Genomic DNA, 15,835 nt, shown 5'->3' with positions numbered 1-15,835 from the left:
ATTTAATGTGCAGTTTACAACCATTCACTTCAAACAATGAGTGTAGTCAAGAAGCAGCAAGTACTTCCGAATCATCTACTTTTTTTACGACTTCAGAATAATAGTTCAACAGCTAGTGTCGTAAACTTCGGCTAATACATTTGCAGTATTGCCGCCTACCGGAGAGTAGGGGGCACTGACAGCTGTCTTTTTTTTTTAGGAACATCACGTGTCAAACGAAATATTACTTTTTATGTGTCCGCTGCGCTCAGATGAGGTCCTAGATAAAGCTCCTCGAATTTTAGGCACTAATCATGCAACACTCAATCAATAGACAAGATATCAGGCATTTATTTGTTGATAAGTAGGATGCCAAAGCACACACTGCCTACGATAACATAGCTGGTGTTGATTAACGTGTGCACATTAGAAAGGGCAGGGTCCCGAAAAGATTCTAAGCATATTCAATTGTTTTCTTCACAACAGTAATGACACAGAGTAGAGGACCCAACAGATGGGATGTCGCATTACACAACAGAAACAACACTAAAACAATGCTTCTACACAATCATTCTGCACAATACAGTCTAGGCCTGAATTTTCACTTTATTATTCAGATTTTATACAAATAATGCATATTGATCTTCCTTATTTCTGATCAGCATTTATAGCCAAAAAATAATAATTGTTCACTTGGATTCACATTATTTCCACATCCTGTAATATATATATATTTTTATATAGAATAATGCACTTCCCTGGACATACAGAAGACCAAAACATACCCTAAACCTGTCTATAGATGACAACAGTGTTTAAAAAATAAACATTATGTAACTTTTTCATATCAATTGCTGCCCTCTCCAAACACAATGTACCTACAAAATGTCATATATTCTCCCTTTCATGAGTAATCCTTATGTGTCTTCCCAGGGAGTTCATCCATTTGAAAGATTTGCCGCAGTAATTACAACTATACTGTTTTCCCTCAGCGTGGATTGTCTGATGTCTATTTAAAGCGCTTGTTGTCATGAAGCATTTCCGACAAATAGGACACTTGTATGGCCTCTCTCCTGTGTGACTCCTCACGTGTGCTTTGAGGTGATGAATGTTACTGAAACACTTGTCGCAAACACGACATTGCCATGGTTTATCTCGATTTTCATGACTTTGTATTTGGTAAAGGTATGAGGACTGGGCCGGGTTCTCTCCGTCCTCCTCACTTTCTATTTGGTGAAGGTACGAGGACTGGACCACATTCTGTCGGTTCTCCTCACTTCCTATTTGGTCATGGTGTGAGGACTGAGTTGGGTTATGTGTCTGGTCATAGTTGCTTTTCAAACAGGAGGGACTGAATGAGAAGTCTTTGGTACCAGACTCGAGCCATTGAAGTTGCTCTTCTTTTCGACTGGTCCTGTGTTCCTCCTGTTCCTTTTTAATCTGTGTGGGCTCTGGGTCCTCCTGACCGAGACTTGGCCTCCAGTTCTGCTCGCAGGGCTGCTGGTCAGGTAGCACCTCCTCGTCTGAGACAGTGAGCGGCTGGGGGGCTGCGCAAGGGAGAATGGATAAATTGTCACAACAAAAATAGCAACATAACACTGAGGAATGCCACGGGTTGCCTAAAGTCAAACACCTGCCAATCAGTGACAAATGTGAACCTCCACCCCATGTGATTTTTGATGCTTTGATGAAACCTAATGAGTGCGGTGAACATGCACCCTGTAGACGGTAACTCATTTACTGGCTATTCAATTGGTCGGGTGGGAGATATTAAGAACCCCAGTGCTTTGTCTGTACGCCAACAGGCATCACTTGCAGTACTGCATTGGAAACATGGAAAAGCATTGTTCATATCAGAGAGAAGAACACACTTTCAGAGGGTTATTGTCCCTAAGCTAGGTATACATGCTAATACGCTTGTTTTTAGTTATTTACACTTTTTCAAACAAATGTTGAGATATGCAATTTGTGATTAAGTCCCTGTTCCACCACAGAAACTCCCAGTGGATGAGACAGTCACTGAACAAGATGTTTCTTCAAAAGCACATCTGACGCTATTCTTGTTCACATCATGCTGTTCGCTCAACCAGGAAGTCTATAACAGAATTTTTGGGCCAGAAGGAAGGCATTGTTTTGCCTTCTACTTTGACTGAGTACAGGCGACCAAGCCGCCACAAGGAGTTGCTGTAGCGTGGCTAAGCAAGGCAACCATATTTGATTACTTCCCAAACCCAGATGCGCTGCCCTCTACGGGACCCCGGAATGGCACGATAGATTAGTCCATGCGGAAAACAGACAGTTGAAACCAGCCAGCAGCTTTAATTTCAGAATAGAACGTGACACAGAATGCCGGTAACTAAAGTTAAACGAACCCTCGAGGATAAAGGACTTTCTTGTCATCAGAGTATCCTGTGAAGCGGTGCTGCATAGTAGGCTAATTTTTAAAGATGCCTTTTGGGATTTTTCTGGGAAGGATGTGTAGAATTTAACGTGTTGAGTAGCTTAAATATCAAATGCAGCGCTGACTCACAGACTACTTTGAGGTCAAGTAAGTACCTTGGGCAGCTCTCACGGACCATGTTGGTCAATGCAATCGGTAAAAGGGTAAGTGTAGATGAGCTTCACATCAACAATTAATCCGTTGGCCAACGACATACTTGCAGCAGTAACAAATCATTAGCGATAGCTTGTAGTTCCCATAAGCGGTTTGTCCCAAACCTGTTTTTTGTAACCTTAGCAGCCTCCGTAGACGGTTGTTCTCTTCTTTTGTGCGGGAAACTTCTTCCTGGTACTCAACAATTGTTTTTTCAATCGTCCCAAATATCTCCTCAGCAGCAGCTGTCAATCTTTCGTTGAGAAACAATCTCAGCAACTCTATTTTCGACATTTTGACAAGTGCTAATGGAGTAGCTGCTATCTCATTCACCAACGTAAACAAAGCACGTTTTCATTTCCGGTCTTTCGTAGTTTCTTACATTTCAGAATAAAGGTACTGTCAGCGTAATGATATAAACTAAAACAGCAATGTGATAGTGTCAGTAGTCAAGCATACAGAAAGACAGCTTGTATGCTAGAAATTGCTACTGTTGAATTTATTTTGAGCTCACAATAAATACAACGTAAAAGCACCCCAAAAATAAACCAATTCCTTGCATAGCCCTAACATTTATAGAAACTGAACAAAAAAAAAACCCATTTGGGTTTGAGTCCCATTAGGTACTTCCAGTGCACACCTCAACTCTCTATAAACAGATCAGTGGGATCATTTAATTTACATATTGTGCAAACATCACAGCACAGCAATCTTCTTTAGTATACCCATTCCAAATTACTCAAACTAATTTTTGGTTGCGCTACAATCAAATTTGGACTGCGTGGCATTGCAAGCAAGTTCCGTATTTGGCAAGAATGCAAAAGGCGGTCCTATTAAGCTGACATGTGTCTCTATGTCCCAGTAAATTTGACTTGACCCAGTTTGAAAGGGCCAGCAAAACGAGGAATGTAAGGATATTGGTGTATTTGCACCATCTAGTGCACTTAATGGGATATTGGTCATCTGCATGACCACCTGAACATACCAGACTACAACAGTAATAACATGAGTTAAATGCATGGCTGTATACCCATGTAGGAATGCAGCCTTGGTATTGAGGACTGATGGTCTTGTGTCCTTGTGGAAATGACTGACAATTTAATAAGATGCAAGCAAGTAGACTCAAACCTTTTATTACAGTGTTACCTAGCCCTCTCCCCCTTCTAACCAATCAGCCATGACAAACAATTGACATGTAATGACACCTCCCTGTTTGACGTAATAGCCAATGAGAAAGCATGTGATCCGTTTAACTGGAAGGAATATACACGATACAACAATTACACAAAGCATCCACTATATTACAAAGACAAGTGAATCCGATTGACTTTGCTAAGTTTGACACTTTATACATTAGTGTAAACTTTGTCATTCCACCACAGGATTGTTGAGCGCGGTCCCCTTTAACACTGGATGAGTTCAGTAGACAAACCCACAGCATCTCAAGGGCGCCAACTCTTCAGTGCATTACATTACACGTCAACCTGTCCCTTTTTCTTTGAAATGCATAACCAAAAAAGGCAACAGGCAAATGACATACATTGAATAAAAAAAAGGGGGGCTTGTTTGAGGGTTAAGAGTTCGAGTTGATGGGGGGGGTGTCCATCTGGATACAATCGGCCTCAGATGCTTCCATGTAGGATTGTTACTGCTTGGCGTTGATGATGTCAACAAACTCCGGCTTAAGCGCGGCACCGCCAACCAGGAAACCGTCCACGTCTGCCATGCTGGCCAGCTCCTTGCAGGTGCCCCCGGTCACGGAACCTGACGAGAACGGGGAAACGAGAAGAATGAGACCACTGCATACACCGACAGCTGACTTGAATTGGATCTGTTGGGCGACCACAACACAGCGCTGGCCGTGTTTTAACAGCGCAAGAGTTTCAAGCGAAGCGTAAGAGTCCTCACCTCCATAGATTATCCTGACAGAGTTGCCGACTTCCGCTGACACGTTGGCCTTAACCCACTGCCTAAGTTTGTCATGAACTTCCTGAGCCTGATGGACAAAGTGAATACAGGAAAGAAACTTGAATATGGGTTTTCAAAGTCCAGCATGTCCCCACATTTTTACTTCATGGATTGCCAATACCAAATTAACATTTGGCTCTATAATGCATTAAGCATAAGAGCCAGGCTTTCAGCCCGGGCCCATCTGATAGTGTATCACCATCCCTCAAGGTCATAAAACGACTGATGACAATAAATTAAACTCACCTGAGCCGGGGAGGCGGTCTTTCCAGTCCCGATGGCCCAGACGGGCTCATAAGCGAGCACAACCTTGGACCAGTCCTTAATGTTGTCTGTCAAAATAACACACACCACCACAGAACTGCAGTTACAGTCATGTATATGGAAAACACTCCAAACGCTTCAATGTGAAATGCAACAAGTCAGGTTGAGAATTAGCTGGTTGTATTCCACATTCAAATTCTGAGCAGGCCTTTGCAGTTCATGTAAAAAAAGAACTGATCAGTGGCCATACTTCCAAAGAAACACCTCAAGGATCAGGTCCCCACTTAATCATAATGATATTTCTGAACCCAAAGGAAACAGTCCTGGCAGAGAATGTCATAGTCCCTGATAGTGTAACATTATGAGTTAGGAATATATTCAACAGTACCTGCGAAGTGCTTGGTCTGTGCGTTGACAACCTTCTCTGTAATGCCTGCCTCCCTCTCGTCCAGCTTCTCACCAATGCAGGCAATGACACCTAGGCCATTCTCCAGGGCGTGGGCACACTTCTGACCAATAAGCTGTCGATACACACAAGCAACAATCCCATCAGACCATGAGGAGGTCATTTTCCTCTACTTTCACTCCATGTCATAAGCTTTAAGACTTAAATGTTCAAACTTTAGTTGGTCACCAGAGGGAATTTAACCCACAACCCTGGCATTGCAAGGGCCCTGCTCACAAAACCATTAAGACACACAGGACACAGGACCATTAAATAATGGGGATGACAATCATTTAACAGATTAGTCACTGCTCCTCGAGTCTGGTCATGAGACAATGTAATGTTTACCTCATCGGTCTCTCCGAAGACCCAGCGCCTCTCTGAGTGGCCGAGGATAACCCAGTTAACACCACAGTCCTTAATCATCGCAGGGCTGAGAGAAGGGCAGAAAGAGGGGGGCATAAATGGAGGGAATGGGCGTAAAGTACAAGTAGGCCCTGTGGTTTAATTTGTATCGTTCTAAAGTCACTAGTGTGTGTTAGAGGGCAAGTCCATTACCTGATCTCCCCAGTAAAGGCACCTTTTGCAACCTTGTAGCAGTTCTGCGCAGCCACTCCGATCTTTGGGTCCAGCTTGGACCTAGCAAAATCTAGGTAGATTGATGGGGCACCACAGACCACTTCTGCAAAGCAGAGGGAGAACCAAAACTGTCACCCGCTGCACTGCTATTTCACTCAGTCATGCATCAAGGTTAAAGTAATACCATGGAGGCCAAGTGAGTTAGGATTTACCAACAAATCCTTGTGGACGTCACAGGAACACTTTTTGAAAACACTGAAATAGGGACATGTAATGCCAACAACATGTCATATCAGTGGGAGATGCTCGGCTTTGAGTGTAGAGGCAACAGCTGACTGGATAGCTCATGTAGTGCCTCACACTACTATCAATGTAAGTGCAACCAACTACCACAGGCCTAAGGATCCACATGAGGCTTGATTAGTCCCATTTGATCCACAGTGCTGCTTGCACAGGCCAATAGTCTACTGCAGTGTTACCACAAACCCAGGGCCAGACACTGACATTAGCGATGTAACTGTAGCTTTGGGTTATGTGTCTATATTAAACCTCTACAGTCACTACTCCCTCAGCAAATGTCACTTATGCCGGCTAAGACAGTCAGTCCCGGCTGCAAAAAGGTCCAAGTTCAACCTTCAAAAGGTCACTGGAACTCAGCTCAGAGGCTGCTCACATGCTAACATTCTGCTGGTGTCAAACAGGAACTTAACTTCAAAGGTTAACCTCAGAGAAGATACTTTAAAATACACCACAGATTTACAAAACCGGTTAGGGGGTGAGATGGGTGTAATTTTACATTTCTGTAGACAAATGGGAAAAGCCTCGTTTGAGACATTTGCAGCAGGCACATGCTACGTCTGTTTCACGCGCGAGTCAGTGTTTGGTAGACAAGATTGAACGGAAGGGGTGGATCTTTCTGGGGTGAAGTCCAAAGACACCGAAGGTATTACACGGAACTTATTAAACGAACTTACTACGCACTCCGTTGGCAGGAAATTGAAAACCCCTTGAGATTACATTTAAAAAAAATTACAAGGCATCTATAGCCTTGAAATGTTGTCATGTGCTGCTTTTACGAAGCTTTCGGAAACAAAATGCGCTTCCATTGCGAAAAGCTGGTGAAAATAGCAAGCCTGTGTTGTACATTAAACACTAGCCTGAACAATGTATTCCAACAAGGAAGCACTGTTCTAATAGTGATCCAGGATCACGAATGTGCAGCACGGATCAACATCGTTTCGCCCCGTTAGACTGTGGCTACGTGCGTTTCGGAACGCACCCCCGCTGACAGAAAAAAATGAACTTGGCACGTCATTCATCCCCAGTCGCACAATGGATTACCCCGATTAGAAATTACCATTAAGGTGCTCCTACCAAAATGAGCACTTATACTATACATTGCTGATTGTTACTACATGAATGTCATCATTGTGAGTGCATAAGCATTGACAATTTTAACGTAATTTGAACCATTCATGGAAAAATTCCAGTAGCCAAATGTCGCCAGTTCAGTTAGTCTACCATATGAATGTGTACTCCTGTCTGAAAAACGCACTCGGGTTCACGCTTTCCTTGGCAGCATTTTCCTATACTAGCGTAAAAGCGAGAATCACCAAGATCACACCAGACAAACCCGAGTTAAACAATATCAGTGTTAACAAGTCAGACATGAAAGGGAAGCTATCCAGAAGTACGCACCTGTGTTGGGGTCGAGCTTGGCAGAGTTTAGGGTATTGATGATTTCACCCAGACTCTTCTTGTCTCCATTCATCTTCCAGTTACCACCAACAAAGAATTTCCTTGACATGATTGCTGTTTCTCGACCTTCGAACAAACCAAACAACAAACGGGAAGAAGAGCGACCACTGGTGAGCAATTTACTGTATTTATAATCACAAGCAACTTAACCCCACCTCTCCCTGTGTTCTATTGGTCAAACCACGACACGCCCGCCAAAGCATTTCCCTATTTGACCTGTAATATGAATGTGTTGTTTTGGAAACCTGAAAATACAATAGCCTATAATTGCGGTTTCAAAATATTTAGGTAAAATATGTTATTAAAGAAAAGGTCATTTCAGTTCAGACTGCGAGCCGGGCATGTTAAATCGAAAGCATCCATTCTTCAATCGGGGGGGGGGGAATTCGCTTCGTTGATTGGTCAAGATTAAGCATGTGACTTGCATACCCAGAAAGCATTTCGCGTTGTTTGTCGCATAATGTAATTCTTTTTATTTTAAACTACTTTAAGAAACACCGAAAAAAATATCTAATTCTATAATAGGTGTTTTATCACGTAATGATTTTAATTTAAAAGAAAAAAAAATTGTACGACTGATAGTGGCCAACTCTGACTCAATCACTGATGCAAAAGTATGTCTAAGTTTGTAACATAACAGTTCTTTGGAAAATTTGCTCTTTTAGTATTTGTCTAGAAGGCTTCTTCAGTTGAAGAAGCCCCCAGAAGTCTGTTAAAAATTAAGTAGCGTTATGCCGGTGTTTTGTAATTTAAGCTTTGAAGCACTTAACAGTGTTGTAAGTACAGCTTGCAACAGAGTGCTGTACTCTTAATTCAGTGTTTCACCAGTTAACTGAAGAAAGTAATGTGATGTCATACCTGTGGTACAACGGATAGACGAGCGCCCTGCACGGAGGTAGAAACTTCAGAACAGCAAATTCTACTTGGCCCAAAGGATGGACACAGTGACAGTTTAAACAGTGTTTGGAATTTAATTTACTTACTGGTTAAACTATCGCTTCTAATGATGTGTCACTAAGGTTCGCCATATGCTATGTAGTTGATAAGTAGCCTGAAGCAAAATAGCTTATGGATACAAACCAAGTTATATTAAAACAAAACTTGGATACAAACCAAGTTATCTTAAAACAGCAACCCCGGAGTCGCCTCTTCACTGTTGATGTTGAGACTGGTGTTTTTCGGGTACTATTTGAGGAAGCTGCCAGTTGGGGACCTGTGCTGTGTCTGTTTCTCAAACAAGACAGTCATGCATTTGTCTTCCTGCTCAGTTGTACTACGGCCTCCCAGTCCTATTTATATTCTGGTTAGAGACAGTTTGTGCATATCTGTGAAGGGAGTAGCACACAACGTTATGAAATCTTCAGTTTCTTGTTAATTTCTCACATGGAGTAGCCTTAATTTCTCAGAACAATAATTGACTGATGACTTTCAGAAGAACATTATTTGTTTCTGGCCTTTTTGAGCCTGTAATCAAACCCACAAATGCTGATGTGGGTTCACCTATCTGAGAATGCTATTCATAGACTTTAGCTTAGCATTCAACATGGTCACCTCTAGGCTGGTGCAACAAACTCCATGACCTGGGGATCAGCCACTCTCTCTGCAACCGACTTTGGACATCCTAAACAACATACCCCAGTCTGTCAGGTTAGACAACTTCACCTCCTCCAGCCTGATCCTGACCCTCTGTCGGCTCTTCCCACTCCTGACCCTCCGCCGGCTCTCCCAACTTCTGGCCCTCCACCGGCTCCTGACCCTCCGCCGGCTCTCCCCACTTCTGTCCCTCCGCCGGCTCCTGGCCCTCCGCCGGCTCTCGACCCTCCGCGGCTCTCCCGGCTCCTGACCTTCCGCCGCCTCCTGACCCTCCACCGGTCCCTGCGGCCCCGGGGCCCTCTCCTGTCGCAGCCGCCCCGCCGCCCTGGTTAGTCTCGGCTGTTCCGCCCCCTCAGCGGGTTTGTGCCGGTGGGGGTCCTGTGTTGCCCCGCCCCCCCTCCCTTGGGCCAGGGTTTGTGTGGGGGGGTACTGTCAAGGTACGGTGAGCAGCAGCGCCACCGTTCCATGCACTCTCAGTTCCCGTCACTCATGAACACATCCCAGACTTGTTTTGTGTTACATGTCTTTAATCATGCACACCAGGTCCCTATCACATCATTTGTAAGTGTTTTAATGTTTCCCCTCTGCTCCCCACATTCGTAGATCATTGTTGTGTTTGCTGTCGTCGTGTGTGTTGCCGCTAAATGTTCGTTTCTTTAGAACCATTTTGTACAGTCGTTTTGCTGCTTAAGTCAGCCCTTTACTTTTGTTGTTTGGTCGTGCGTGATTTTGTTTATTAAAAGTAAAAACCGACCACATTCCGCCTGCGCCTGGTTCCTTACTCCCGCACCCTGTGACAATGCCCAACATGGGTCAAAAATGACCCATATTCATTCCCTGTTATTTTATGCACAATTTAGTGTTTCTTTGCTATATCTTTGAAATAAATCTATTTTAGTATTACATATTCCAGGAATTCATTAAATGTCTTCTACATACATGATTTCTACATACATGATTTCTACATACATGATTTCTACATACATGATTTCTACATACATGATTTCTACATACATGATTTCTACATACCCTTCACCCATATAGGTAAGAAATTACTGACCAACAGTAGCAACAGTTAGTCATATATATGTTCACTACAGAATTTGATAGGAACTTTTGATATTTGTAAATGTTTGCAATTAGGAACATTTACTTTGGACAGCAATTCATAAATCATATCATAGGTCGCAACGTCACAATGGACAACTTTTCCACCACTGTCCCTCTTGTTGAGAAGCTCCTTAAGAATAATCTGACCATCGTGGGGACTCTTCGTCAGAACGAGCCATCCAAATGTAATTGAATTGCAGTAGAAAAGTTGAATTGCTCAGAATTTGGATTAAATGGCAACATGAACATGGTGCGCAATGTGCCGAAGAAGGGAAAGACTGTTGTCCTCCTGAGCACCATGCATGATGACAAAAGGAGGAGTGGATACAGAGGATCAGATGGTTCACACCTCTACATGTAAGTGGAGAACACGGAGGTGGCCGATGGTGCTCTGGGACAATGTGCTGGATGTTGCCCCCCTCAATGCCTACACCTTCCCTACACAACACCCTGATTACATGGGTGGTGTGACCAATGTGTGGTGGCTGTTCATTAAGGAGCTGGGCAAAGAGCTTGTCGTGCCACTTATGAAGAGATGCATGGAGAGCACACCACACCTCCAAAAGCATATTACAGAGGCAATGGGAAGATGTGGGATCAGAAACCAAAACACAGCCACCACCCAGCCATAGGAGGACATGAGGCAGGAGGGACAAGTGAAGAGGAAGAGGTGCAAGATCTGCCCAGCTGCCAAAGACAGAAGAGTCAGCAGCTGGTGTTCCCAGTGCACCAGGGCTGGCTGCAAGGAGCACAAACATATTGTTGTCATTTGTGAGGAATGTTGGCACTGAGATGGCAATTTGTGCTGTACCCAATTGCACTACAGTTCAATATCAGTGTTATCGGTTATCAGTGATATGTGTGTGTTATGTGACAATATATTTTACATCATCATCATCATCTTCCGCTTATCCGGGGCAGGGTCGAGGGGGCAGCAGTCTAAGCAGGGATACCCAGACTTCCCTCTCCCCAGACACTTCCTCCAGCTCTTCTGGGGGGACACTGAGGCATTCCCAGGCCAGCCGGGAAACATAGTCCCTCCAGCGTGTCCTAGGTCTTCCCCGGGGTCTCCTCCTGGTGGGACGGGACCGGAACACCTTCCCAGGAAGGCGTTCCGGAGGCATCCGAAACAGATGCCCAAGCCACCTCAGCTGACCCCTCTCGATGTGGAGGAGCAGCGGCTCTACTCTGAGCTCCTCCCGGGTGACCAAGCTTCTCACCCTAAGGGATCGCCCAGCCACCCTGCGGAGAAAGCTCATTTCGGCCGCCTGTATCCGGGATCTTGTCCTTTCGGTCAAGACCCAAAGCTCATGACCCTAGGTGAGAGTAGGAACGTAGATTGACCGGTAAATCGAGAGCTTCGCCTTGCGGCTCTGCTCTTTCTTCACCACGACAGACCGATACATCGACCGCATTACTGCAGAAGCTGCACCGATCCGTCTGTCAATCTCCCGTTCCATCCTTCCCTCACTCGTGAACAAGACCCCTAGATACTTAAACTCCTCCACTTGAGGCAGGCACTCTCCACCAACCTGAAGTGGGCAAGCCACCCTTTTCCGACTGAGGACCATGGCCTCGGATTTGGAGGTACTGATTTTCATCCCCACCGCTTCACACTCGGCTGCAAACCGTCCCAGTGCATGCTGAAGGTCCTGGCTTGAAGGGGCCAACACGACAACATCATCCGCAAAGAGCAGAGACGAAATCGTGTGGTCCCCAAACCTGACACCCTCCGGCCCCTGGCTGCGCCTAGAAATTCTGTCCATAAAAATTACAAACAGAACCGGCGACAAAGGGCAGCCCTGTCGGAGTCCAACATGCACTGGGAACAAGTCTGACTTACTGCTGGCAATGTGGACCAAGCTCCTGCTTCGGTCGTACAGGGACCTGACAGCCCTTAGCAAAGGACCCAGGACCCCATATTCCCGAAGCACTCTCCACAGGATGCCGCGAGGGACACAGTCGAATGCCTTCTCCAAATCCACAAAACACATGTGGATTGGTTGGGCAAACTCCCATGAACCCTCAATCACCCTGTAGAGGGTATAGAGCTGGTCCAGTGTTCCACGGCCTGGACGAAAACCACACTGTTCCTCCTGAATCCGAGGTTCTACTATATTTTACATATTTACTATTATTATTTTATGTATTATTGTTTGGTCCAAATCACTTAAAATAAATATTTTAACAAAAGTGATTATTATAGTATGTCTTTATGCTTATAATCACACTTGCATACTTGGGTAATTTGTGTAAAGTTGATGTAGTAAATACAAAAACTATTTATTTTCATAAAGTAAGAAAGGAAAAAAAGTTATGATTTGTGGTAATCAAAAACAAGATATTTATTGAGTTCTTGGAATATTATATGATTAAATACATTTATTTCAAAAGATATAGCAAAGAAACACTCAGCCGTACATTAAATAACATAAGGAATGAATATGGGTCATTTTTGACTCATGTTGTGCATTAGAAGGGGTTTGCATAGCTTGTGCATCAAAGGGTTAAAGAGTTACGAGAACGCGCAGGTGTTTTGATCGTTAAGTCGGAACGCAACAAGACCATGTCAAACTGCCCCCTATAGGTCAACCGTAGTAAGTGTCCTTCAATATAAAAGTGTCCGTGAAAATGTTATATCAACCCCAAATATGACCATATATTTTGTATGCGTCACACCTATTGGAAGACGCAAGTAGCCAGTCTACCTTATTAATAATGGTTACCGCACTGTAAACATTAACAAATTGGATTATGGATGTTATCTCTTGAAAAATGTATATTACTTGGCCTATTCTTCATGCAAACCATTAGTTACATGAATTGATGTCCTGCATCAACATTAACAAAATTACAGTACAAATTATGTTCCTGCAAAAAACTTTGATATCAACTTGACTTGTTTTTTCACATCATGGAACAGTCTGCCCAAGACACCATTATAATGGCGTATGGCTGACCAGTGGTGCCACTCCATCATTTTGAGATGAATCTTCAGTGACTCACGAGTGCAATTACCTCTTTGATTCCACATTTTCAATTTCTGCCATGCACGCTCAATATGCTGAGTATGAGCACCAGTTTCAGGATCAGCAAAGTTCCTTTCATGGCAGACAGAATAGTGGCAAATTTAGTTTATTCAAGTTTGATAATTAGCCCCAAGTTTATGACAGGTTATGTTGTCTTGGTTACTGTCATGTTGTCATAAAAAAGACACAAACAGGTTGTGTTGTCTCAGTTAATGTAAAGTTGTCATAACAAAGACATTGACAGGATATTTTGTCTCAGTTAATGTAAAGTTGTCATAACAAAGACATTGACAGGATATTTTGTCTCAGTTAATGTCAAGTTGTCATAACAAAGACATTGACAGGATATTTTGTCTCAGTTAATGTCAAGTTGTCATAACAAAGACATCCCAAACAATGTCAACCTTGCATAAAAATGACAATCAACCGAATGACACCTAATGACAACATTCATAAACATTCTAAATGATTCCTTCATGTGTCATGTCATGGTTATGACAGTATCATGTCACTGTTATGCACACCCCTTCAAGTTACCCTATACTTAGGCAAGACACTTGTCTTTGTACTGCTCACCTGGTTGCCGCCACACATGCTTGACACCATCTGAACCAAATAAGTTTATCTTGGTCTCATCAGATCACAGGACTAAACTGTTTGCGGGCTTTCTTGTGCATCATCTTTAGAACAGACTTCCTTCTGGGATGACAGTCTGTCAGTGCTCAGACCATACGCCCCAATTTGATGCAGTGTGCGGCATATGGTCTGAGCACTGACAGGCTGACCCCCCACCCCTTCAACCTCTGCAGCAATGCTGGCAGCACTCATATGTCTATTTCCCAAAGACAACCTCTGGATATGATGCTGAGCATGTGCACTCAACTTCTTTGGTCGACCATGGCGAGGTCTGTTTTGAGTGGAACCTGTCCTGTTAAACCGCTGTATGGTCTTGGCCACCATGCTGCAGCTCAGTTTCAGGGTCTTGGCAATCTTCTTATAGCCTAGGTCATATTCATGTTGAGCAACAACTCTTTTTTTCAGATCTTCAGAGAGTTCTTTGCTATGAGGTGCCATGTTGAACTTCCAGTGACCAGGATGAAGGAGTGTGAGAGCGATAACACCAAATTTAACACAACTGCTCCCCATTCACACCTGAGACCTTGTAACACTAACGAGTCACATGACACCGAGGAGGGAAAATTGGGCCCAATTTGGACATTTTCACTTAGGGGTGTACTCCCATTTGTTACCAGTGGTTTGGACATTGATGGCTGTGCGTTGAGTTATTTTGAGGGGACAGCAAATGTACGCTGTTATACAAGCTCTGCAATCACTACTTTACATTGTAGCAAAGTGTCATTTCTTCAGTGTTGTCACATAAAAAGATATAATCAAATATTAGCAAAAATGTGAGGGGTGTACTCACTTTTGTGAGATACTGATTATTCCATTAAAAATCTGCCCTTTCCAGCTACAACAGTCATTTACAACATTAACAATGTCTACACTGTATTTCTGATCAATTTGATGTTATTTTATTGATCTATACAAGGACATTTCTAAGTGACCCCAAAGTTTTGAACGGTAATGTATGTTGAAATTTGTATTTCACTGCCTTACTCCTAAATTCTTGCCAAATGATAATCCTAGTGTAGGCAGTACAATAGATATCATGTTTCTGTTGCCCCTCCTGTCATTTCAGATTAGTGAAGAAGATGATGGTCAAAGATCATCAGGAAAGGCGACTGACTACACTGGGTCACTCTTTGCACTTAATTTATATGGATCAATGTACCCTCCACAATTTCTAATACGTTTTGTGATATCAATAGCCATTTCTGATCATTTAATCATATTCCGATGTGCAGTACCATCGAGTGTATGAGGTGAGGTGTGAACCAGGTATCCTAAGGGCCTGTTAGAGCCCTAGGTTTCACTGCTCCAAAAAGCTGACTTCTTTGGTGCAGTCAGAATTTTTACTACAATTTTTACTACATTCTGACTACAGAAAATTCTGTAATCAGAATTTAAGATAAGTATGTCCTTGTGCTTAAACATCTCAGGGCCCATACAAGTCCATCTGTGTTTTCGGGAGTGCCTTGACATGTCATGTCCTTACATTTCAGAACCGGTCATGTTACAATTGTTCTAAGCTTTATCTATTGGGGACGGTTAACTGAGCTTATCAATGTCAGTTCTCAATTATACTATATTACCTGTTCAAGAATATCACTTACATATGGCTCAGAGTTATAGATATAAAATATAACTGTTGTTGACCTCATGGACTGTATCTTATGTCAATTTACAAAAACCCTCTGTATGCAATTTGGTTGGTTTCAGATTAAATCATTTTACTTGATCACTTACAAGATTTTCTTAGAATTATTATGTCCATTTTGAAAACATTCTCAAGACACAGAACTGTGACATTTTGTGACACTGTCATTGTTGTGTTGAAAATGTAGCTGCCTCCTCAAAATATAAAACATTTACATAGTGATTACAAAAAAATTG

At 43.1% G+C, this 15,835-nt stretch overlaps 2 protein-coding genes and 1 non-coding gene across 3 annotated transcripts; 1 reads left to right on the top strand and 2 right to left on the bottom strand.

The window, feature by feature from the left end:
* Nucleotides 1–314: 314 nt before the first annotated feature.
* On the bottom strand, nucleotides 315–2,937 carry LOC105028248 (zinc finger protein 583-like). Its single transcript, XM_010900846.3, has 2 exons — nucleotides 2,698–2,937; nucleotides 315–1,526 (listed from the first exon to the last, which is right to left on the bottom strand). The coding sequence occupies exons 1-2, from the start codon at nucleotides 2,864–2,866 to the stop codon at nucleotides 868–870; spliced, it is 828 nt and encodes a 275-aa protein (XP_010899148.1). The 5' UTR covers nucleotides 2,867–2,937; the 3' UTR covers nucleotides 315–867.
* A 754-nt stretch (nucleotides 2,938–3,691) lies between these two features.
* tpi1b (triosephosphate isomerase 1b) lies at nucleotides 3,692–7,688 on the bottom strand. Its single transcript, NM_001304003.2, is given in 7 exon segments — nucleotides 3,692–4,336; nucleotides 4,481–4,568; nucleotides 4,787–4,872; nucleotides 5,193–5,325; nucleotides 5,598–5,682; nucleotides 5,808–5,931; nucleotides 7,527–7,688. Coding segments are annotated over 7 exon segments (744 nt in total). The 5' UTR covers nucleotides 7,636–7,688; the 3' UTR covers nucleotides 3,692–4,217.
* A 545-nt stretch (nucleotides 7,689–8,233) lies between these two features.
* On the top strand, nucleotides 8,234–8,289 carry LOC114829810. The gene has a single exon (XR_003777658.1). It is a non-coding gene; the product is annotated as a U7 small nuclear RNA (small nuclear RNA).
* Nucleotides 8,290–15,835: the final 7,546 nt, after the last annotated feature.

The sequence above is a fragment of the Esox lucius genome, chromosome 20 (genome assembly GCF_011004845.1).
Source record: "Esox lucius isolate fEsoLuc1 chromosome 20, fEsoLuc1.pri, whole genome shotgun sequence".
Taxonomy (NCBI): Eukaryota; Metazoa; Chordata; class Actinopteri; order Esociformes; family Esocidae; genus Esox; species Esox lucius.
This window is presented reverse-complemented; position numbering and strand designations above follow the sequence as displayed.

Coding starts and splice junctions, on each gene's coding strand:
- LOC105028248 (XM_010900846.3), bottom strand. CDS start 2,866: ATGTCGAAAATAGAGTTGCTGAGATTGTTTCTCAACGAAAGATTGACA. Junction 1,527..2,697: donor GCTAAGGTTACAAAAAACAG/GTTTGGGACAAA, acceptor TCCCTTGCGCAG/CCCCCCAGCCGCTCACTGTC.